This window comes from Rhinichthys klamathensis, unplaced genomic scaffold, assembly GCF_029890125.1.
Source record: "Rhinichthys klamathensis goyatoka isolate OS25496 unplaced genomic scaffold, OSU_Roscu_1.1 h1tg001124l_1, whole genome shotgun sequence".
NCBI lineage: Eukaryota > Metazoa > Chordata > Actinopteri > Cypriniformes > Leuciscidae > Rhinichthys > Rhinichthys klamathensis.
The window spans coordinates 154,891-179,666 of NW_026607355.1; the positions used below are offsets into that span (position 1 = coordinate 154,891).

Below are 24,776 nucleotides of genomic sequence, written 5' to 3' on the forward strand. Positions count from 1 at the left end.
TCAAAATTTATAGGCAAGACAAGTAGTTTGTTTAGGCATGGGTTGTATGGAATTACAAACCTGCGCACATATTTTCAAAAGCACATAACTATAGAATCAATTCTGAATGTGCATGTGAACGCCGTCAGCGTTAATCACAGGTTCGTGTTTAAAGTCTGATCATTTCGACGGAGGTGAATCAATCAAAATTAACTTTAGCTGGAAATAACATTATTCAAGAACCGCTATAAAGCCAAACCAATCTCTGTTACCTTAAATTATATGTTTATCTCTGTAAAGCTGCTTTGAAACAATCCATTGTTAAAAGCGCTATATAAATGAAGATGACTTGACTTGACTTGACACTGCCCATTTGTAAGATCATTTTGGCAAAATGTTTGTGATTTTATCACATAGAACATTGATGGCCAATTTGTGTTGTTTTGGAAACATTTATTATTTGGTCTTTTGGAGAACTATAGAGACAAGCTCAGGTTTATATAATACATTTTATTATTTTAATGGCACCATTCCATTACAAATGTAAATGTTCCTGTAAAAAACATAATGTAAGAAAGAAATTGAGCTTTATATTTACTCAATTCGATTTTCTATTATGCAAAAAGCAGTTAAAACTTAGAACATTTTTAAATGTTTCAATGTGTTTATGTACATGAATCCCCCTAGTGTGCAACTCTGTACATTTGTTGTAGTTTCCTGTATACTGTAGTATTTGTAACATACTCTTCTTTTCTGTTAATAAAAAAATAAAATAAATGCCCTTCAGTAGTCCTGCGACACTATTTTCGTCCTCCTAACCTAATACATAGACTGTGACCTAATACGGTTAGAATAGATCCCTCAAGGCCAAGGAAACCAATAACGACTACAAAACTACACCTCCCACGATCCCTCACGGTGGAATAGTGTTTCCGGTTCCGCTGCGTTTTTGGCCATCGGCTGACGGGACAGAAGAAGAAGGTGGGAAGAATACAACTAACTAACCTTACATTTTACAATAAATCAACCTCACGTTACAATTAACTTTGTTATTACAGAAAATCTCAAAACAAAGAACTACACCCATAACGATACACAGTGCTGTTATCTTGTTTACATTAAGTTACACGTTTCAGTTTAAAATGAGGAAGTTTCTCATGTTTTGTCTTTAGCATCCAACATTCATTTATGTAATATTTTGTCGCTGTGTTTTGTGTATTTGCTATTACTACACACACTATTTCTCAAGATTGTGTAATTTGCATTAACGGCTGCTTCTGTATTTTTAGTTGGACAAATGCTTAAACAGAAGCAAATATATATTCAGCAACTGAACTGCACAGAGATGTACATTCCTGACAGACCCTTTCAGCTGTTAAAGCCTGCTGTGTGTGTGTGTTGTGTCAGTGTGTGTGTGTGTGCTGTGAGATGCCCTTGGAGGTGGCCTGGCCCTTCCCACAATGCCCTCGCCTGGGCTGGAGGCTCTCCAGCAGGGTCATCACGGGGATGGTGGGCTCCTACAGTTACCTCTGGACCAGTGAGGCCAATGTTTCTCCACACTTGTATTTTGAATAATGTGTGCTATGAACTTAAGGCAGATGTAACTGAATGACTTCTCTGAATTTGCCTGACACTAGAGTATTTCAACTCTCTGATGGTGCACAACCCGGGTGTGTTGCTGGACCTGGTGGACGAGCGTCCTCGGGACACGCCACTCATCACCCTGTGCAATCACCAGTCCTGTATGGACGACCCGCACCTCTGGGGTAGGCGAGCCTCGGATGCTGGTGTTGTGGAGCACGCTCACACTCGCTGCAGACACTGACGCGCATGTGCTGTTTTTCAGGAGTCCTGAAGCTCCGGCAGCTGTGGAACTGCAACAGGATGAGATGGTGTGTGTGAAGGAAGGCCGGATCTGGAGACTCGTGTACAGGTGTTGTCAGTTCATATCATGTCATCTGGTGTGTGTGTGTGTGTGTGTGTGTGTGTGTGTCCAGGGCACCTGCTGCCTCTGATATCTGTTTCACGAGAGAGTTCCACTCCCGCTTCTTCAGCAGAGGGAAATGTGTGCCTGTTGTTCGAGGTAAACTCATCTAATGACACATCTGATCATTTCTGCAGTCTGCTTTTATTTCACACAGGTTTTAGACTAAAAAAAAATTATACTGAATCAAAATTCAGTCAATAATGCATTTTTATTTGCAAGTAATCTTATTTGCATGCTACACTGAAAACACTGATCCTGTGGGCTGTCTGAAATAGGGGTGTGCAGCGGAGCCCAAACCTGATCTCAATATATCCAGAAGTGGCCGGGGATTTGACCCCAAGGTCACAAGGTCAGGAAATGACCGAGTTTTCATTTAACAAATATGCCTTTTATAACTAATAAAAATATTTTTTTATTATAATTGCAAATTTTCTTTTTTTTATGTCTTCAAATTAAATCAATAATACTAAATGTTAAATAAAAGAAGATATACATATATATGTTTTTTTAATTTTCTAGACAAACTCTGTGAGTTATGTTAGGATAATCATCCATAACCTCAAACAAAAATTTCAATGGCTGAAAATGTCGACAAATCTAAAAACAACTTTGGTAACACTTTACAATAAGGTCTCATTTGTAAACATTACTAAATGCATTTATTAACACACCATGTCGTACAAGACATGTCAAGTAGAACGTGTGTATGATTCGGGATCTTAGTTGATATTACTCTCGTCAAGCTCTTGTTTCTGAGAGACGCACGGCAACAACGCAGATATTTGATTTCAGACTCATTTAATTTACTGTCATTCGTGTATCATATCATACATTAAATATACATATCAATTAGTAGAACATGTGTGTGATGTATTTGAGTTGATTTCTGAGATCATTGTGCTCATTTCATTCGTGAGGTTTGCACTCATTCACTTCACACACTCATTATTATAGCAGGGTGACTTTAGACTTGTATAACGCTATAATATTGTGCTGTCCTCTGGCTTACCTGCTGCTATCACAAGAAGAGTCAGATGAATGTTTCTATACTGTTATTCTGTTTTGAAGCCATTATCTGCCTTTCCACATAAGCTAGTCTGAAACATTTGACTGTGTTAAAAGCAGTATGCCTTGTATTGGAGGCAGGCACCTGTGTTTAGAAGTAGTCGGTTTGGAGAGAAAGTAAAGAGTAAGCTTAATCTCATCAGTGCAATACGATTAGAAGAAGAGTCATTTATCTCCACCTAATGACAGTCAAATATGATCAATCACAAAGACTTGCTAATAGTACAGTTCTCAGGGCTTTTTAAATCCAATTTATACAGAAGACCCTCGAGTTGATAACGGTTTTAAGGTATGTATTTTGATAATTGTAAAGCCCAACTGTCCTGTTTTTCAGGAGATGGAGTCTATCAGAAGGGAATGGATTTCCTGTTGGAAAAGCTGAATCAAGGGGAATGGGTACATATATTCCCAGAGGGTACAGACACTCATATTTTAACCTTAATATGTGTTTAGTGTACGACTTTCCTAATGTCTTAGGAAATATGGTACGTTTTCTCCTCCCAGGTAAAGTGAACATGACTGGAGACTTCATGAGGATAAAATGGGGTAAGATTTATGCTCCAATATCTAGATACCTCTTGTTTCACCCTTATGTTTAATTAAGTAAATCCTTGTTTCTGTACAGGAATTGGACGTTTGATTGCAGAGTGCTCTCTTCACCCAATCATTTTACCTATGTGGCATATAGGTAAGTTATGCACGTACAAGTTCAAGGGCCAGATTTACTGAACCGGGCAAATTAGCGTGAGAGAGCAATTCCCCAAAAGCGCCGATGGGAGTGGCTCTGCACGTGATCTACTGACGACACGCACATTAAAGAACACAGACGCCGTCAAATCATTTACATAACGACCAACGCAAACCACCAAGAGCAGCGCAAGCTAGCGCCGGGACCACGGGTAACGCAGGGGAACATGTTACCCGTGGTCCCGGCGCTAGCTTGCGCTGCTCTTGGTGGTTTGCGTTGGTCGTTATGTAAATGATTTGACTGCGTCTGTGTTCTTTAATGTGTTCTTTAATGTTCTTAAAGTTCTGTGTTCTTTAATGTTCTTAAATTCACAGTCCGCATGTTCCCCTGCGTTACCCGTGGGGGTAACGCAGGGGAACATGCGGACTGTGAATCCCAGCTAAAGAAGACACAGCACGTTGCAGCCATGTTGCAAAATGGGTTAAGACATGCTTTTTTGGGGCGTTAAATAATGGTGCAAACACCAGTACACCGACTAGCGGGGATTAAAGTTCTCCGTCGCTACGACGGATTTCCGTTAATTGCAGGGTTCCGGTCTGTCCTTAATGTCTTAAATTCACTTTTCATAATTTTAAAGCCGTAAATAGGCTTTCATTTCTCAAATGGTGTAATAAATGTCTTAATTATAGTTTGAATAGGTCTTAAATTAAGGAAAGACGAGGTGTGTTCACCCTGCTGAGGGGATGTGATAAAGCCTGGAGTAAAGCCTCGTTCTGTAATCACTCCGCTCATGGTCCACTCCGGGTTTTACATTCCCGCTCACGGAAATACTGCTCCGTGTTCACTCAATTAATCTTAGTTTTGGGGAAGTGCATGTCAGGCTACAGCTGAGCGCTGAGGTAGAACTATATTCCAGTTACCATGGACACACTTATAATGCAGGAAGTCTCCGATGTATCGGAGATCGATAAGTGTAAAAATAAATGGAGATGGGCTTGGCTTAGCGAAATGGGGGAGTCCGAATGGGGGCTTTCTGTTAATTAAGAGTTTCACAAAACATTGTTTGGTCTTATAAGATAAATAAAAACATGCACTGAAAAGTTATGTAGATGGTTGATTATTTGTCAAGCTAAGTACATTTTTTTCATAGATTAAAATAGCTTTTAGAATACGCAAACTGGCAATATTAAAGCGGTTTGAAACATCTCCCCTTAAAACGCTATTGGTCTCGACTAGTTAAAGGAATATGACTAGGCCTGAAAAAAAATTTCAGTCAGAAGAATTTTTTTTACTTTAATCCCTGGACTAGCGCAAACACCAGTAAATCACCTTGCGTGATCATTTAAATACTGAGTCTGAAAGGGAAACTCCTACAAATGCATATGCAATCAGGTCAGCCGCAAGAATAACCCTGTCCACCCTTTTCAACACTCATTTTACACTGCGTGTCTTCAGTAAATCCTGACAGTAGTGTAACGCCAAAAGAGGGTTTGCGCTGGAGCGAGCGGTCAGTGAATCTGGCCTTGAGTGGCGTAAGATGATCCATAACTTCATGAATGATGAGCTGTTCCTTACTTGTGGACCTTTTTGTTCAGGTCTGAATGATGTCCTGCCAAATCAAGCTCCATACATTCCTCGAGTGGGACAGGTTAATACACATTCACATGTCATATCACTTATCTTCCATTGTCACACAGTTTTGACTCTACCTTCGTTGTGTGCAGCGAATAACTGTTCTCGTTGGAAAACCCTTCACAGTCAGACATCTGGTGAACGCGCTGAGAGCGGAAAACACCAGTCCGGTAGGTCATGTGACAGTCAGAGGTCATGTGACACTGAGATGTGAGTGATGTGCTGAGTGTTTCAAACTGATAGTCTTGCAGTTGAGAACAGCATTGGTTTCCTTACAGATGGAAATGCGGAAAACGGTGACAGACTTTATTCAGGGGGAATTCCTCGGTTTGAAAGCCCAGGCGGAAGCTCTTCATCACAGGATACAGAACTGCACATAACGGTGAGGAACTCGTCTCCGGACACATCGCCCTTCAGCTAACCCTGGCCTTACCACTCTAGAGCATACACACAGAGCAGGAGATACACGCCCAGAGGTTCACGTGATGTGTGTCAGGAGTATTATATCCATGATGAAGTGGCAGAGAGGTAAAAGCGTGGACAGTCAGATATGAGCTGAAGGAAAGTCTTCTGTTGCTGTAAATGAGCGGTGACTTTAAGCCATGTTCAAGACCTCAGGACACACACAGTGTGTGATATGCCTTTAGACTGCGGAGCACGACGTGTTGCATTCTCCCACAGTCTTTGATTTCTACTTAATTCTACAGAATACTTTCAGAAAAACTTAGGATGAGGAAAGTAGCTCTTTTAATAGTAACGCATGTCATTTGTTTAAATTTTCTTAAATATCTGAACATGTTAAATTGGTTTGTATGCTCATTTGTCATAGCTGGATCAGTAATTGTCATGACAGACATATTAACAATGTTCAATTCTTGATTACTGTGGGAATGCTGAAGGATTTAGTAAACCTTTTTAATGACAGATTGAGAATCAAGATGACAGTAGTAGCCGTTACGAGTTCTTATATTTGGTGCAGTATTTGACTCTGTAAACATAATTCTGACTGAACACAGAAGTGTACTGAGTTATTTCCCAATGCACACATATGCATCTTATTTGCCTAAATCATATGATGGAATGAGAGTTGATCAGAAGCATGTGAGAGTTGATCATATTTTGTTAAATACATTTTAGGGATAAATAGAGATTTGATATTGTTCAAAAGTAAAATAAAAAGATAAAACTGGCTACACTGTCATGTTTATTATCATGTGTTTAAGGTGTTTTCCTACGACGACTTCTCAGTCTTAAACAATGAAAGGAGATGAAAACGTGACTGGACTAAATATCTCCATGAAAGACTCTCCTTTCACTGCTTATCTGCCAGTGGCACAGGCAGGATTCATTCATTTGATAAAATAGTCTGATCTATGAGGCAGAAAATATGACAACAATTGATTCAATCCGCTTCAATGAAGCGAACTTCCAGACACTAGTAGCGTAGTATTTCAAAGTAATATTTATTATAAATATTCACACCGATTGGTGTGAAATGTGAACTTCATTTATTCAGGTGACTGTGCAGGACAGTGTCATTCAATTCATATTTATTTGTATAGCGCTTTTCATAATACACATCATTTCAAAGCAGCTTTACAGAAAATGCAGAGTCCACATTACAGTTTAAGTGATCTGTTATCAGAGGTATGGATATTATTTTTTTGCCATACTGCGTTTTTCCTCGTGACGCAAGAGCGCTGTGTCCCTTTGAAAATTACATGTGTCTGGCTTCCGCTTTCATCAGTGAAGGTTTCATGAAGTCTCGCACATTCACACTGGAAATATGTAAGTATAAGTGTGCAAGTCATTGAACTCAAAATGAGAACTGAAAAAATCCATAAATATCAAAGAAAATTAAAAATAAATCTCAAAACAACATACAGGCAGTAACAAATAACAGCAAAAAGAAACAGATATATAAAAAGGAGAAGGGGGAATAAATAATTAAAAAAAAAAAAAGTTTATTGTTTTTAGACAATACGCTGAGTTTGGGACAAGGGATGATGCTGAAATTATATGACATGATAAGGTACATTTTTTGGTTATTCTATAGATAAGTTTATACAAATGTAAGTCATTACACTGGAAAAATATGACCTAATACATGCTATTTGTACATCAAAGTGGTGCTGTTGTTGAGGGGTAATGATTAATAAATAGACATAACATACAGTATAGCAAGTGCTCTTTCACTTACAAGAGTTCAAAATCCTGAAATAACACTTTGAATGAATTTTATCTAACCTTATTAAATATGTATGTCATCTTTAATGTTAAATTCTTAAATTTACTCAAATTAGAATAAAATGACACTATAGGCTGTTACCAATTAAATCTGCATCAACCAAAGCCATTTTTACACTGCAGCACTACACTTAATACTCTATATTAATGGAATTTAACTCAGAATATTGTCTAAAACAAAAGTTTTATTGCTGCATATTTACACTGAAACTGATGCTGGTCTGTGCTTCACTACAATGTAAATGTATTCACTTGCAAAAACCCTCACGTGACTGCCTCAACAAATCATGTGATTGAATAACTGCTAACCAGCGGACCAATCTCAGTGCACTCTCATTATTTCAACATGGGAAATAAAATATTGTCTTTAAAATATATAGATAAAACAGCAATCTGTGGAATTCAGCTCAAAGATGTAATTAATTATTTGGGCGTAAGTGTCTTTCAGTTTAAATTCGGTTCTTACAGAAATTAATTTAAATCCTAATAAAGATGTGATTAAAAAGAAGTTCAATTCTTGGCTGGCGAGAGATTTGTCTCTTCCTGGTCGAGTGTTATTATCGAAGTTTCTCATCTCTCTTATCTCGGTTTGGTTCCTGTTTCCTTGGGTTCTGATTATGCCCCTGATTGTTTCTATGGTTACTCATATTTATCAGCTGTGTCTTATTTAGTTCATTGTTATCTCTTGCTTATATACTCCCTGTTCAGTATGTAATGTGTTGTTTATTTTCATTTTCCTAATGTATTTTTCTAACAATTTCCTGCGTTCATCAAGACTGTTTAAAATACTCCTGGTTTGAGCGTGTTGCTTATGACACATTACAGAATAACGGACCTAAAAAGAGAAAAGAAATGGACATACTAGCCCTGCGTTTCCTCTGACCGGAGGAACGGAGCTCCCGGGGTGCGCAGCAGTTCCCCTATCACCACCAAGTCAGGGGAGAGTCTAGATGACACAATCCCTGCTGACACTTCAGGGATGCGCTGTGGTCGTGTCTATGCGCAGGTCAGCGAGGCAGAGAAGGAGCCCGAGACCTAGCACTAGAGCCTGACACCTGGGACGTCCCGGAGTCGAATGGCTGTCCAGTCTATCCCAGAGCTCGGAGCGGACCGCTGCCTTATAGACCTGTGGTCCGTGGATCCAGTTCCCTCCAGAGTACCCACCCTCGAATCAACGCCTTCTCCGCCGGTCCCGTCCGGCTATCTTGATTCTCCGGTCCTGTATGGAGATCTGCCTGCTCCCATGTTCCCGCCCAACGTCCTGGTCCCATCTCCTTTGCTGTTACTCCAGTCCCCTGGAGTCCTTGGCTCCACTGGTGTCGTCCAACTCTGCCCACCACTAACTCCTCACGGCTCTTCGGCTCCGTCTCGGGCTCGGCATGAGGTTGAGTCCCGGCTTCACCGCAGGCCTCCAGCTCGACCTGTCAGCCCGTCGCCTCCGCCCCGGCTCTGCGTTCCCTCTCCTCCGCTGTGGACCATCAGCTCTGGGACTCCTCCTCGTCCCTCCGGCTCGGCCTCTGTCAGTCGGCGCTCTGCCTCGGACTTCTGGGTCTCTGGCTGCACCTTTGGCTTCTCCTTCCCTGTCGTCCTCACTCCCTTCGCCCTCGCCCCGGTCCCGCGAGCCAGCAGCTCCACCTTGGGCTTCGGGACGTGGATGTCACCCTGGTCCATCGGGCGCTCTGCCGGTTTCTCCATACGCTTCGGCTACGCCTCCATCAGTCGGTCCCCGGGTTCCTCCGAGCGTTCTGCCGAAGCTCTACCCTGCTCCTCCCGCTGCCGGCTCCCCCGTGGTGTCTCCCTCCACGACGACTCCTCATCCCTGTCCATCACCAGCCCTGCGCCCTCCTCCCTCCCTCTCTCCACTGTAGGATGCTCAGTTACGGCGTGAGGAGGGGGGACTACTGTCACGCTCTTGGACTCCTAGGCCCTGTCCCAAATGGCACCGTAAACACTCACGGTCTTCCTATGAGTCCGCACTCTCGTGACGTAACGCCGCTTTGACTGTCGGGAAGAAGTCTGCTGTAGAGCTTCCTTCAGTGCGGCTCGGCAAAAGTGCGCATCGAGGGCACATATCGACCTCAAACGGGCACCCTGAAACCTAAAATGACAAATGGGAATCCCTTCAGTCTCATGGACTTAATGGAAGCGTGCACACGGCAGCCATTGTAAGTCCACAAGACCGAAAGTGCATATGAAGTGTGTAATTTGGCACAGGGCCTTATTTTGATATTCTGCTGGGTTTCCCTTAAGCCGGGGACACACTTGACGTCTGTAAGGCCGATTATGAATGGAATTTGCTACTTACGACTGATCAAACCCGCCGAGTCAGAGACGGTTGCATTCAGTCGGTGTTCAAAATCTGCTCCAGTCGTTGGAAACAGTGTGTTCAGTTCAGTCTCAGGGTGTTTCAGCTAGTCGTTAAGTGTGTCCCCGGCATTAGTTCCTGTTTCTCTGCTCTGTTTAGTTTCGGTATCCTTGGTTACACATTATGTCCTTGTTTGTTTCTATGGTTACTTATAATTATCAGCTGTGTTTTATAGTTAATTGTTATCTTCTGCATATACAGTATATTCCCTGTTCAGTTCAGTCCTCAGTCGGTTATTGTCTGTATGTAATATGTTGTTTATTTCCTGTTCTTCAACCGATTTCCTGCGCAGATCATTATAGACTGTTTACAATATTCTTAGTGTTAGTGTGTTGCTTAGAACACACTACAAAAAGGATGTTCTAAGAAATAAGATTAGTGATGGGGGTCTTGGAGTTGCAGACTTTACCCTATTTAACCATGTGTTAAAAGTAAATGGTTAAAAAGTTTCATTAAAAAAAAACAGACTCTAAATTAAATAATATCTTTTATTAGGGCCCGAGCACCGATGGTGTGAGCCTGTGGGTACCCTATTGGAATTGCTCTGTTTATTATTATTTATAAAATGGATTTTGGGGCTTCATTAAAAGAGTATAATATTGTATTTGACACCATTCCTAGTGGTATAAAAACTCTCTGTAGTCCTATTTCTATGTGTAACACTTCTATTTCAATTGAAGGAATTTTGATTACTGTTGACTAATTCAATAACCACTTTGTTCGCTATCATATCAATAGAAAATCTATTCCAGCATCTTCTTTTAAATGGATGGCGATGGCGCTATGTAATGTGAACTGGAATTTGGTCTGGTCTCTTCCACACAAATATTTATTAACAAAGATAAAAGAAGTCACATTTAAAATATTACATAGATGTTACCCTTGTAATATTATACTCAAAATATATATTTATATATATATATATTTCTATATCACAGAAAGTGGTATATATATATTTATATATTTTAATAGTGTTATATATATATTTCTATATCACAGAAAGTGTGTATATATATATATATATATATATATATATATATATATATATATAACACTTTCTGTGATATTTTTCTTGTGAATGTGTTTGTGTTAAAGCTTTTTGGAACGAGTTATAACTATCTCTCAGAAAAAAACCCCAAATGTCAGAATAGCCTATGTATAAACACTTTTAATATTATTTTTCTTTATCACAACTCAAATTCTCGTATTCAGTACATTGTTCATCTTTTTATTCAGTAGGCTACATTGTTCATCAATATATACTTGCCATTTTTTATAGCCTACACAAATGCAATTTTTTGTGTAAGAACCTGATACTCTCAATCTTTCTGGTAGAATACAATTCCTATGTTTTGTCTTTGATAGGCATAAAAAAACAAAAAAAATCGTTGAAAAGTCAAAAATTACTTTCAATGTTTATCCTTGTATAACTTTTTTTCACTCTGGCATTTTATTTATTTTATTTGTATTCTTTTTTATTATATATGTCTTATTTTCTACTGTTCTTGGTCGATTTCGTATACTTTTCACAGTTTCGTGTAAGTATTTTGGCATTAATAAAAAAGAAAGAAGAAAAAAAGAAGAATGGATGACGACACGGTTTGATCTTTGGTTAACCAATCAGCGGAAGGGAACGTCACGGCTCATCCCGCTGAAGATGGCCGCTGTGACGTAATAGCTCATCGCACTCAAGATGGCCGCTATGAGGACGGTCTCCGGGAACGCTAGGATGATTTTATATCTTTTTATCTGTGTGTTCGCAGCAGCGAAGAGCGACGAGCAAGTGCCCCTGGTCGCATGGGCGAGTGACGGGTAAAGGACTGATATGATATGACATTAGTCATGGAGAATTGACTGGAATAGTTAGCTTTGGCAGTTTGCTAGCTGAATGACACGGTCGCTGTCCAGTACTGAAAACCCGTCTGAGCAAACAATATGTGTTAATTCTCGAACAAAACCCACATATTGTGTAATCTAACTCATATTTATCAACAGACGTAATCGTGTTTACATTAGTGTCGAGCGGTGATGGCTGTCTCAAGCCCAGTAACCTGTCAAGACAACCTTTGACCGTCATTGATGTCTATAAGCAGTTCACTGTTATCATCTGCCTGAAGCCGATGTTTGCGTTGTTTGTAAAAGTTCTAATCATGACTGTAATTTTATGGGTTCGTCTTTTTGTATGATGTGTTGTGCGTGTGCAGGTTTGTCTTGTCTCCCGTGAATGCTCCATCATCAGGTCACACTGTGTCTGTGGATGAGCTGGAGTCATTCCTGAACCGAGCGCTGAGCACTTCACCTCATAATCTACTGCTCTTCCTGCAGGATAAAGTACAGCACACACATTTACACCTATTAGGCTATATTTCCAAACATTTCTTCTGCAAATATAATAATAATCCAGCTGTGAGATTTTTGATTGAATAAGGAGTCCTATAACAGATGTCTGTTACTGCATTCATAAAACACTCATTGTGTTTCCACATGTTTATAAAGGAACAAACTAAACCAGAACTACAAAAAAGATCACTATATCACCCATGATAGATATACATTTCTAAACGCTTTACCATGAGAAACTGTCAGAAGAAGACAATAAATTAATGTTCAGTTTTTATAAAGACAACAATCTGAAGTGATTTATTGGGAAATTCTATTGTGAAATGTATAACTCAAATGACACATGAACCCATTGTTGCTAAATCCACCACTGGCATTAGGCTAGTTCAGGCAGTGTCGATCTTACGGTTTGAATTCCCTCTTGTGTTTGATTCAGTTGAGTGTTGATGACTTCACAATGTACGGAGGAGTGTTCGGGAACAAACAGGATAGTGTCTTCCAGAATCTGGAGGTATGCTGATGTGTTCTCCATCTGTTACTGCTTTTGATATTTATTACTGCTTATGATTATGACTTCAGTTAACTGACAGGAGGCTGTTTTTGTAAGTGCTATCAACTGAGATTGGTGCCAGCCAATATAATTCTTCAAAAATGTATTAGGAAACTAATTACTAATGTTTTGTGAAGCCAAGATATACTCTTTATAATACATCAGTGTATTATTTCAGATAAATCACCTTGAAAAGTGCTTGTTAGCCCAAACATGAATAAGCATCTCGGGTGTTTGTTGGTGTCCGCAGGCGTCTCTGCTGTCTTCCTCCTCCCTATGGCTGCCGTGTGTGTCGTCGTCCGCCACGGCTCTGGTGTCTACACTGCTCCAGAACCAGATCGATGCGGCTCCGCTCTACATGAACCCGGACACGCTTGCTCAGCTCCGACTCAACGCATCAGTGGCGGCCCTGCTGGTGTTCCGGCTCCCTTACAGCAGTGGGTACGGCAATCTCTTCCGGCTCACAATACAGTACTAGCTAACTCTGATTCGCTTTTTTAAACATTATTCGAAACAAATCATTATGCAGTGGGAAACATTTCAAACAGTACTGTCACACTATCACATGACCTCACTCATGCAAGTACGAGTTCCTTCCAGTTATCATCTCCAAAAAATAGTAATTTTACATATTTAGTTAAGTGCAGGGTCACTACAGTGGTTCATGCTGTGGGAATGCTGAAATAGCTGAAGAAATATAAAAAATATGATGATACAGTATTAACAGATTTCTCATGTAGTACCCCTAGTGGTGGAAGAAAAAAAACGATGCATCGCGATTCTCTCTCCAACGATTCTGGATCGATTCTGAGCTTTTTCTTAACTGCAGATGCACGAAGACACTGCGTATGCTTTAGAAACACCCGTATTCTGCTTGCTTCCAATTCCACACACACACACACACACACACACACACACACACACACACACACACACACACACACACACACACACACACACACACACACACACACACACACACACACACACACACACACACACACACACACACACAAACCACTCGAACTTTCCAGAAATAATCTTTCACAAAGTTTGAAAAGGTTGAAGTGAATTACAAGGACATTCGCGGGCTTCATTGCACAGGATATGCGAGCTTTGCTTGATGTTACACAAAGGGTGTAAGTTGTCTTTTTCTTGCAGGGCTGATATGATGTCTACTAAAGAAGTGCTCAGTGGAAACGGTACGTGTAGTATTCAAACACCACTAAAACCCAAAAGTCTTGTGCTCCAACAGTTATTATGATTATTGTAGAAAAGCCCAGATGAAATGAATGTGATTGTGTTGTCTGTTGTAGATGAGGTGATGGGTCAGGTGCTGAGCATCATGAAGGCTCAGTCTGTGCCGTACACTGCAGTGTTCACTGCGCTGGGACCCTCGAGGGTAAGAGCTCAACAGCCCTGTGTACACACACACACACACACACACACACACACACACATTCAGCTAGGGCTGGGCAGTACCACCAAAACCTTGCATTAGAATACGAGTCGTTTTAAATAACGGCAACAGTATACAATGCAATATTGTTAATTTTAATGGAAATTCAACTGAAAAATATTTATATATGTTAAATAACCGAGAGGTGACAGAGGGGAACGCAGACAACATGAGGACTTTTGCTGTTCATTTGATTCTACCCCACCTTAAAATAACATTAAAACAGCATGTTTTTCTGACGGGCAGAATGCCTCTTCAAGAGTAAAAACAGGAAAATGCTAGTGCCGTAAAAGGTCAAATACTTGACATCCAATCAAATGATCTCATCTTTTGTGGTCAAAACTGCCTGCATCCACACGAGCAGCATGCATGTGATAGGTTGCATGCAGAGAGTATGATGCCTTGGCAAATTGCACTACATTACTGCCGTTCTCCACAATGTACATTTGTAAAAGTGGGGATTTAGCGCTTACTAGCATAAAGAACATAGACACAGATAAACCACTGACCTACATAAAATAGCCCTTTGATGGAATTCAGTTTTGAATCCAAAAACATTAATTTGTCAGCACAAGACTACCAAAGGATTTTAGCATTTAATGATATATTGGTTTTAAACCATATAAAGATGGATGATATAAATGTACTCCACTGCCTGGCTGATCGTGTGCAGCTGCATGAGCACAGGTGACACATCCGACAAGCAGAGTGTGTTTCTCTAGAGGACCACAGTGTGTGCAGTGGCCACATCTGTTGAAACATGCACCATTTCTTCACGTTTGCACCAGGAGGTTGTGTGCTGGTGTGAGCACAGTGAGCTGGAGGTGTCTTGTGTGTGTCTCAGGTGATCGAGGAGTCTCCAGCTGTGCACTCGGTCTGGTCCCGCTCCCTCCTGCAGTCCCGTCGTGAGGATCCCCCCGCCCCCAACCCGCCGCTGGAGTTTAAGGAGAAGGGCTCCGTCTGCATCCTCCTGTGGGCCGAGACAGTGGTGGTCAGCCAGTACCGCTCAGGGAAGTGGGAGAGGCATGACCTCACCTCCAAGACCTTCGGGAGAGGCGTGACACCCGACCTGTCCGGATCCTCCTGCAACGAGTCCCACTCTCGGTAAATACTGCCCAGCTGCTCCTTGGGGTTAGTTTAAAGACCCCCTGTGGTGAAGATCAAGTTTTTAATGTTTTTATATGTCTATGTGGTGTTTTTAATATGCTTTAAGACAAACCATGTGCAAATTCATCAGTCAACACCAAAAACGGTCTATGAAACCGCCCCATCACAAACTTGTAACCAAGTTGATGGGGTTTTCCTATCACTATTTGTAAGGATGCTGACTTTAGAAGGCTGTCTGACACTGAGGTGGCGAACGGGAACATGGATTATGTTTGATAACGTAGTCAGCAAAAGGCTAATCATGTCAACTACCGTTATGTGTCGACTTTTATTCAAATTCTGAATGAATAAGCACTCAGAGAGCGCTCCCTTTACAATCACTCAAAAGCTGTCACTCATCTCAGTTCGCAATCTCACAGTTTCATTATAATCAATGAAACTGTCTACACTACACAATTAATCTCTTATTTACATCTTCTCTACACTTTGTTAATGAGAGGATTCACAACTCTGTACTAAAACTCTGACTTTAGACCGCTGAGTGGATTCTGACTGAGTTAAACACTTCTGATTGGCCACTGGGTTCAAGAGATCCACAAACATATCAGTGATTGCTCACCACTGCAAAAAACATTGAGTTGAATTGAATGCCTTTATTGTCATTACATCACAGCTGTACAACGACATTCTTCAGTGCAACTTCTTGTGGTAAAATTAACACACAAGCACAATACAAAACACTGAGTAAAGGGAACACACAACATACAGCTCAACATAGCGGCAAGAAATAAGCAGTAGAAAGAATATTGCGCAATCCCATGTGTGTAAACAGGCCATGTATTACACAGTCCCATAAGCAATATATATTGCACAGTCCATACTCTGTTCATTGACTACTGGAGCATTCACTAAATCTGTCTTGACAATAGGATATTATTACATTATCGGGGGTGCTCTTGCTTTATTAAACTAATATTTCCCCTTGCCATTGTGCAGTGTTTACTACAGTAAAGTTGAGCGAGTGAGTGGAGGCGGGGACTGATTTACATATTCATGGATCTGCGTATACTGGAGGAAGCAAGGGTGTAGAGTTACATTCAAGATATTTTAAGTCATGAAGAAATTTTCACTTTTTTTTTTTAAAATAGATGAGTTTTAAAGAGTTTTAAGGGATAGATTATTCCCTGCAGGGGGAAGTTGAGTTAAAGGGACCATTTTATACAGAATTTTATTTTTTCCCTGAAATCAATTTTTTTATCGCGCGATTAGCGGTCTTTTTGGCCTAGCAAACTTTGCAGGTTTTTTCCACATGCTTTTGCAACAGGACGCGGCATGCGCGGCGCGGCACTATGAAACCCATTCATTTCAATGGCTTGCGCCGCGCGAGGACGTTTTGTTGCTTCGTTGACCAAAGCACAAGCGGATCTAGCTGGACCGGAAACAAAACAACAGGCACGACGCACACACTTGTTTGGGCTTGCGAGCCGGCCAAATAGTTGGTTAACGTTACGTTTTGAGTGGATGACGAGCGCGAGACGCCGAAATGGATGCCAATAAGATTCTGAATGGAAAGTTTACTTTTAAAAAGTTGCCAAATGGTTCCATTGACAAGAGCAAAGTGATCTGTGTGTTTTGTCGTTGTGAACTCAGCTATCATCATCGCAGCACGTCCAGTCTGAAATACCACTTGATGATGGCCAAGCACACACACACACACACACACACACACACAGCTGTTGCGAATCCTCCGCCCCCTCGTCAATATCAGGACCTCGTCAGTATTTCTTTCACCCTTTTATTGATGGACAGTGTTACATTGTGTGAGATTATTTGCTCCAAGTGAGAATGTTAGTGTGAAATTGAACACAGTATATGCCAATGTTGGTTTCAATAAAAAACATTTGCACAAAGCAAGCCGATCCACTTTTCCATGTTGATAAGAGCATTAAAATGAGAAAAAATAACGGGACAAAAAGAAATCAAGAGACATTTAGAATAGATAAAAATGTGCGAGTTAACTATGACATTAATGCGATTAATCGCGATTAAATATTTTAATCGTTTGACAGCACACATATATATATATATATATATATATATATATATATATATATATTAGTTATTATTTTGTTCAAGTGTAACTTTTTTGGTCCTGATGCAGGGTGATGTGAGGCGACGACATCACTTTCCTCGCTGCTAGTTATTTGATGTCAAAGTGTTTCCAGGTCATGAACCACAGTATCTCATCTGTGAATTTTCTCTTCACATATAGGTTGGTTCTGAATTATGAAGATGTCCTGGATTACCGTTCATTCAAGCTAATGTAAGTGTCTCATTTTCTCTTATTCACACACACACACACACACACACACACACACACACAGTGTATGGGCTTGAACGGTGTCCTGTATTCTCCTCAGTTTTGTAATGAACCGGCGCCACTATAAGGTGTCTGCCCGTCACTGGTTCACCATGGACCGGGTTCACCTGGAGTATGATGGGAAAAGGGCCTCGTTCAATGGCAGCCGCCACATCTACGCCCCGTCCGAGTACTCGTACCGCTGTGAGTCTGTGAGCAGCTCCTACTACCCTCAGCTGTCACCACACTCAGACAAGGACAACGCCAACGAGTGGCACATCTCTTTCGAGGACTTCCAGGTAGGTTCTGGAAAACTGCACTGGTTTGAACATGTTCCATAGTAAGTCCCTGTAAGCAGACCTTAGGCCCTGGATGCAGTGAGCAAGAGAAGACGTTTCTAATACTCGACTAAAACGGTTGAACATTAGTGTTCCCTCAGAGGCTGGAGACATTAGCGTTCACTTCGTCTATGTCTAGAAGAGTGTCTGTCTATGATACTCCAATAGTGCCCTGAGTTATCCCTGTTCAAATTCACCAGTGTATTTTAAAACTAAGTGCCAATGGAGGAGAGGACATTTAGGTAGCACTTTTGTGCGCAGTACTGTCATCATTACGACAGCAAAAATCTTCTATTACTACTTGGATGGTACACTTTTCAATTGCTTTAATTCATTGGAGTATATTTAGGTTTATAACGGGTCTGGTTCTCATCTTATTGACAAACAGGAATAACAGTTTGCGAGTAAAGGCCTGTTGACACCAAGAAGGATAACTGTAAAGATAACTGTATTAGCATCCACACCAGCTCTGTTTATTCTACGTGTGTGCTTTACATGCTCGAGCTCGTTACAGCAGGATGGATTCTGATTGGCTGGCAATGTTTTTATCGTTCATCAGCTGGAATAAAAACTATATCGTTTCTCTGTGCTGTTATCGTTATAGCTGTGGTGTGAACTCTCCTAATCTTTAATATTGAGAACGATTTTTACACCACACACACACACACACACACACACACACACACACACACACACACACACACACACACACACACACACACACACAGATTCCTCCATCAACACCTGTTGCCTTCAGTGCAGTGTGTGTGCAGGCCAGCGGGGGGAGTGGGACACACACACACACACACACACACACACACACACACACACTGATTCCTCCATCACCCGCTGCCTCCAGTGCAGTGTGTGTGCAGGCCAGCGGGGGGAGTGGGACACACACGCACACACACACACGCACGAACGCACGCACACAGATTCCTCCATCACCCGCTGCCTCCTTGCAATGTGTTTGCAGGGCAGCGGGGGGAGTGGGACACACACACACACACACACACACACACACACACACACGTCTGGTTTACTTATCTTTGTGAGGAATCTCCATAGACGTAATGGTTTTTATACTGTACAAACTGTATATTCTGTCCCCTTACACTAACCCTACCCCTAAACCCATCACAGGAAACATTCTGTATTGTTTTTACATTCTGGAAACATTCTGGAAACATAAATGTATTTAGTGATATGATAAAATGTTAGCCTGACTTCGTCATACTCATATTCTAGTCAGATGTGAGTCTGATACTGCTCCATAGGGCTTTGATTATGAGGCGTGTCTTAACCGAACCAGGAAAAAAAAAAAACCTTGCACTCAATTGGATAGACCTACAACCAATCAGAGCAACGCATACTTGTCAACAGAACTCAACTGCACGCACGCTGGAAGAAGTAGTAAAATAATGAGTGTTGCTTCTTTTACTTGGTCCTCCATGAGTGCGACCAAAGGAGAAACCACAACGACCACAGGGCTTTCATTGCGTCCCATCTTCCTAGCGACCATCGGAGTCAGCTGATAAATTAAATTTTTGCCGAATCCCGCAGGAAGGACGGCAAACACATCTTTCCGATCGACAAATGCCTTGATTGCAGTTCTCTGTTCGTCTTTTAAAATTAATGCGCTGTCGATTTCTTTTACAACAGACGCGATAGCGGAATCTCTACATCTCAGTTCTCCAGCGGCGGCCATCTCTGAGGGAAACCAGTTCAACCCAAGCGCTCTTTGATAACTCTCTCTCTCTCTCTCTCTCTCTCTCTCTCTCTCTCTCTCTCTCTCTCTCTCTCTCTCTCTCTCTCTCTCTCTCTCTCTCTCTCTCTCTCTCTCTCTCTCTCTCTCTCTCTCAGGTCCAGGGCTTTAACATCGCTGGGAATGACTTCTCGTACGCCAGTGACTGTGCTAGTTTCTTCACTCCTGGTATCTGGATGGGTCTGGTCACGTCTCTGCTCATGGTGCTGGTCCTCACGTACGGCCTGCACATGATCATGCAGCTGCGCACCATGGACCGCTTCGACGACCCCAAGGGTCCCGCCATCTCTGTGCCTCAGACCGAGTGAAGGACCGATTCCTTAGCACTAGGGCTTGCTTTAGGTATACAGTTATAGTTATGCCCAGAACAAAAAAAGAACATTATATGTGTGTAATAAAGAAGAAGAATTTTAGGATCATTGAGATTTTTTCATTGTGACTTTATTGTTACAATTACAGAGTAAAATGTTTAATGGTACTAAAATGGGCTTCTTTTTATGCAAAATACAATTTCCTTGACAAGTTTTGTGAGATTCATTCTTAAGTATTCTTTGAAATCTACCTTATATTTTCTTTTTTTATTTACTTTTCCAGAAAAATAGTATTGAATTTACAGATTGGGGCACCATTAAATGTAAATTGTACACTTTACATAACTTATTTGTGTGAGAGAAATATCTATTAACAGACAGCTTAAGGTTTTTAGTGTGCTGTAAATATGAAATGAAGTATTATTTATCGGTGGTATGCGTGTATGTTTGATTCCAGTGTTTGTTTTTGCATTTCCCCCCTGTAGTTTCCTTCATAGTTCTGTGTCGTGTGTGTGTGTGTTCACAGATGTTTCTGCGTGTTGTTGTGAGAACTGACATATTTTGTGACCAATCTGGGTTTTGATTTAAAGGGAAACATGTTGTGAGCTGTATTTAAATATTAGAAAAAGGCTTACCGGAGACATTCTGACATATTGTTTTTGTTTAAATATCAGCATGATGTATAGTTTAATAATATTATTGTAGTGAATCATTTGCACAAATAGCTCTCATAAATAACATGTTTTATGTTGATGGCACATCTGGTTTATACTTAAAATATCTATTGTCATTTCATGCTGGCACGTTTTGGAGGTGTACACTCTTAAATGTGTGTATTGTGTCCGTGTTAAATAAACTTCATAGAGCAAATGTGCAATAAATTTTGTGTCCGTGTTAAATAAACTTCATAGAGCAAATGTGCAATAAATTTAGCACATTTGCAAAATTTCACATCAACAGACGTATGTTGACTTTGTTTTATTTCGCTTTTATTGAATCTTTTATGTCTTTTTCCATAGTGGTGTGGTATGGAAGTCTGTCAGTGAAGAACAGAAACTCCTTAAACCAAATTGTAAGATGGGCGAGTAGGATAATAGGAGTAAATCAAAGGAACCTAGGAAATATATACACAAATCAGCTGTATCGAAAAGCAAGTGCTGTCTTGAGTGATCGGTCGCATCCCTTAAGGAATGATTTTAAGTTAGTTCCGTCTGGTCGCCGGTTTGCGGCTTTGAGATGGAAAACAAGACGATATAAGAATACGTACTCGGTTACTGTCGTAACCTCGGTTCTCTCTAGAGAGGGAACGAGTATTGCGTAAGTTTAGCTTACGCTACGGGAAAGATTCATCTTCTCGAGATATTGAAGCCAAAAAATTATCCTTAATTTTGTATTCATTGTCAACGCAGTGCAGCAGCTAGCAGACCTAGAGCAGGCAGTCTTGCGTGCTCATTGGCTGCCCTGCGGGCATCTGCTGCAGCCTACCAGTGAGCCCCGTGTGACGTCACGCCCAATGAAGGGCGCCCGCGCCTTCATAGCGTCATAGCCCGCCAGAATGGGCGTGGCTTAGCGTATAATGGGAAGGGGCTGTAGGCTGAATTCCCTGGTTTTCGTCGACTGAAGCGAAGTCGCTCGTGGCGCGAGCACGGCCGGTTACGCAATACTCGTTCCCTCTCTAGAGAGAACCGAGGTTCCGTTAGTAACCGAGTACGTTCTCTTACGAGAGGTTCTCTCGTATTGCGTAAGTTTAGCTTCCGCTACGGGAACTTTTTGTCAACGCCGTGCGCGCCAAGCAACCACCCATGAGTCGCCGAGGTTTCTCGGGGAACCCAATAAGTGGAAAAAATAAGGTGGCCAGCCACGCGGGCCATCACTCGTACATAAGCACACATAGGGAATACAGAGCAGAGCACTGGTCTGTATAAGCATATAGCACATCCCTACTAGTGCAGCTCAACCAGGAGAGCTGAGTCACGTGAGAGTGGTCTGAGCATGATATATCTGGGCAGAACGCACAACTCGCTTACACTGACAGAAGTTTAGCCTGCAGGGCGGGAACTTCTAGGTTATAGAACCTGACAAAGGTAGACGGGGAGCTCCAGCCCGCCGCTACACATATGTCGTGGATAGAAATCCCGCTGGACCACGCCCACGATGAGGCCATGCCTCTAGTGGAATGAGCCCTGATGCCCAGAGGGCATTGCAGACCTTTTGACGCGTAAGCGGCCGCTATAGCGTCCACTATCCATCTGGACAGAGTCTGTTTCGAGGCAGCGAGACCTTTGGTGCGCCCACCAAACGAAACAAACAGCTGCTCCGTGCGCCTGAAAGAGGCGGAGCGCGTAGTGTAAAACCTCAGCGCCCTGACCGGGCAAAGGAGATTCACATCTGTCTCACTGTCTGACGCTGGCAGAGGCGACAGTGAAATGACTTGCGCTCTGAAAGGAGTGCCCATCACTTTTGGAACATAGCCATGTCTAGGTTTGTGGATGACTTTAGAGTCATTCGGCCCGAACTCAAGACACGTCGCGCTGATTGACAGCGCGTGCAGTCCCCCACACGTTTGACTGATGATAGCGCGGTCAGAAAAACGGTTTTTAGGTATTTTAACTTTTTAGTTAAAGTGGCTCAAATGGGAAGGCTTTCAGGGCCTCGAGGACCAAGGAAAGATCCCACATAGGAACCGACGGGGGGCGCGGCGGATTCATCCTTCTAGCTCCCCTAAGGAAGCGGATGACCAGCTCATGTCCTCCCAGTGACTGGCCGTGCGTCGATTCTGCGAACGCCGCCACGGTCGCCACATAAACTTTGAGCGTGGATGGGGACCTCCCTTTATCCATCAGCTCTTGTAGGAAAGTGAGCAGATGCGCAACCCCGCACGTCCGCGGGTCCAGATCTCTGTCGGTGCACCACTTGGAGAACACCGACCATTTAGACGTGTAGAGCCTTCTCGTGGAAGGAGCTCTAGACTGCGTGATCGTGTTCATCACTCTTTCTGGCAGGGCAACGAGTACCCGTTGATCAACCATGCGTGCAGAGACCAGCGCTCTGGATGGGGATGCCAGATCGAGCCGCGAGCCTGAGAGAGGAGATCTGCCCTCACCGGAATCGGCCACGGAGCTGTATGTGACAGCTGTGCTAGTTCCGGGAACCAATTCTGATTCTCCCAGTGCGGAGCTATGAGAAGCACCGAGTGGCGCGTTTCCCTGATTCTCTTGATCACCTGTGGTAACAGGGAGACCGGAGGGAAAGCATACAGTGGGAGGCTGGGCCAGACCTGGGCTAGCGCGTCCTCGTTCTTCGAAAAGAACATCGGGCAATGAGCGTTGTCTTTTGACGCAAATAGGTCGACTTCCGCTCTGCCGAATAGGCGCCACAGTTTCTGGACTGTTTGGGGGTGCAGGGACCATTCCCCTGGGGGAACGTTGTCCCTGGACAGTTTGTCTGGGCCGTCGTTCAAATGGCCAGGCACATGCGCCGCCCTCAGCGAGCACAGGTGCATCTGGGACCAAATAAGGATGCGTTCTGTCAGATTGCAGAGGTTTCTGGATCTGACACCGCCCTGACGGTTTACATAGGAAACCACAGACATGTTGTCCGAGCGGACGAGAACATGTTGGTTCTGTATGAACGGGAGGAAGCGCTTCAGCGCGTTCTCGACCGCTATCATTTCCAGACAGTTTATGTGAAAACACTTTTCTTGGTCTGACCACTGGCCAAAGGCCGGTCTGCCCTCGAACAGCGCGCCCCAACCCAAGTCGAAATGACTTTCCGATAAGAGATGGTACCCATCATCACTCCCTGCTGGTACCAGTCGGCTACTAACCAGGGCTGCAGAGCCACTATGCAGGTCTGAGTCACTCTGATTTTCTGGCCGCCAGAAACCCAAGCTCTGCGAGACGCGCAAGCATTCAACCAGCGTTGGAGCGGGCACATGCGCAGTAGGCCCAGCTGGAGCACCGCTGCCGCTGAAGCCATACAGCCCAGCATCCTTTGAAACGTTTTCAAAGGGAGAAAGCTGCCCTTCTGGAAAGACGCGGCTAGGCGGCGAACACGGCGCGCGCGCTGTGTCGACAAACGAGCCGTCATGGCCACAGAATTCAGTTCTATTCCTAAAAAGGAAATTGACTGACTGGGCATTAATGAGCTCTTGGTCCAGTGGACCGTGAGACCCAAGCTTTCCAGGTGACTGAGAAGCACTGTTCTGTGAGATAACAGCTCCGTCTCTGACTGTGCCAAAATCAGCCAATCGTCCAGATAGTTCATTATTCGCAGCCCCTAAGTTCTCAGGGGGGCGAGCGCCGCGTCCATGCACTTCGTAAATGTACGGGGTGCTAGAGACAGGCCGAACGGCAGGACGGTGTATTGATATACCTGACCGTCGAAGGCGAATCTCAAAAATTGGCTATGATGGGGTAATATCTGAATCTGAAAATAGGCATCCTTCAGATCTAGAGAAATAAACCAGTCCCTCGGGCGAACGTGCGCGAGGATTTTTCTGGTCGTAAGCATTTTGAACGGTCTTTTTGCAAGCACTTTGTTCAAATGTCTCAGATCTAGGATAGGTCTGAAAGCTCCGTCCTT

The 24,776-nt window shown here is 42.6% G+C and overlaps 2 protein-coding genes across 2 annotated transcripts; both read left to right on the top strand.

Annotated features, from left to right (window-relative positions):
- The first annotated feature begins 942 nt into the window (after window positions 1-942).
- tafazzin (tafazzin, phospholipid-lysophospholipid transacylase) lies at window positions 943-5,845 on the top strand. The gene is made up of 11 exons (XM_056244843.1): window positions 943-960; window positions 1,387-1,516; window positions 1,617-1,745; window positions 1,826-1,871; window positions 1,977-2,062; window positions 3,366-3,446; window positions 3,536-3,577; window positions 3,657-3,719; window positions 5,315-5,367; window positions 5,444-5,521; window positions 5,630-5,845. The coding sequence occupies exons 2-11, from the start codon at window positions 1,408-1,410 to the stop codon at window positions 5,729-5,731; spliced, it is 789 nt and encodes a 262-aa protein (XP_056100818.1). The 5' UTR covers window positions 943-960; window positions 1,387-1,407; the 3' UTR covers window positions 5,732-5,845.
- Window positions 5,846-11,623: 5,778 nt separating this feature from the next.
- Window positions 11,624-20,189, top strand: atp6ap1a (ATPase H+ transporting accessory protein 1a). The gene is made up of 10 exons (XM_056244838.1): window positions 11,624-11,775; window positions 12,168-12,294; window positions 12,740-12,814; window positions 13,104-13,294; window positions 14,015-14,055; window positions 14,170-14,255; window positions 15,157-15,416; window positions 17,692-17,742; window positions 17,840-18,077; window positions 19,980-20,189. Exons 1-10 carry the CDS (start codon window positions 11,657-11,659, stop codon window positions 20,187-20,189), a joined length of 1,398 nt encoding a protein of 465 aa, XP_056100813.1. The 5' UTR covers window positions 11,624-11,656.
- Window positions 20,190-24,776: the final 4,587 nt, after the last annotated feature.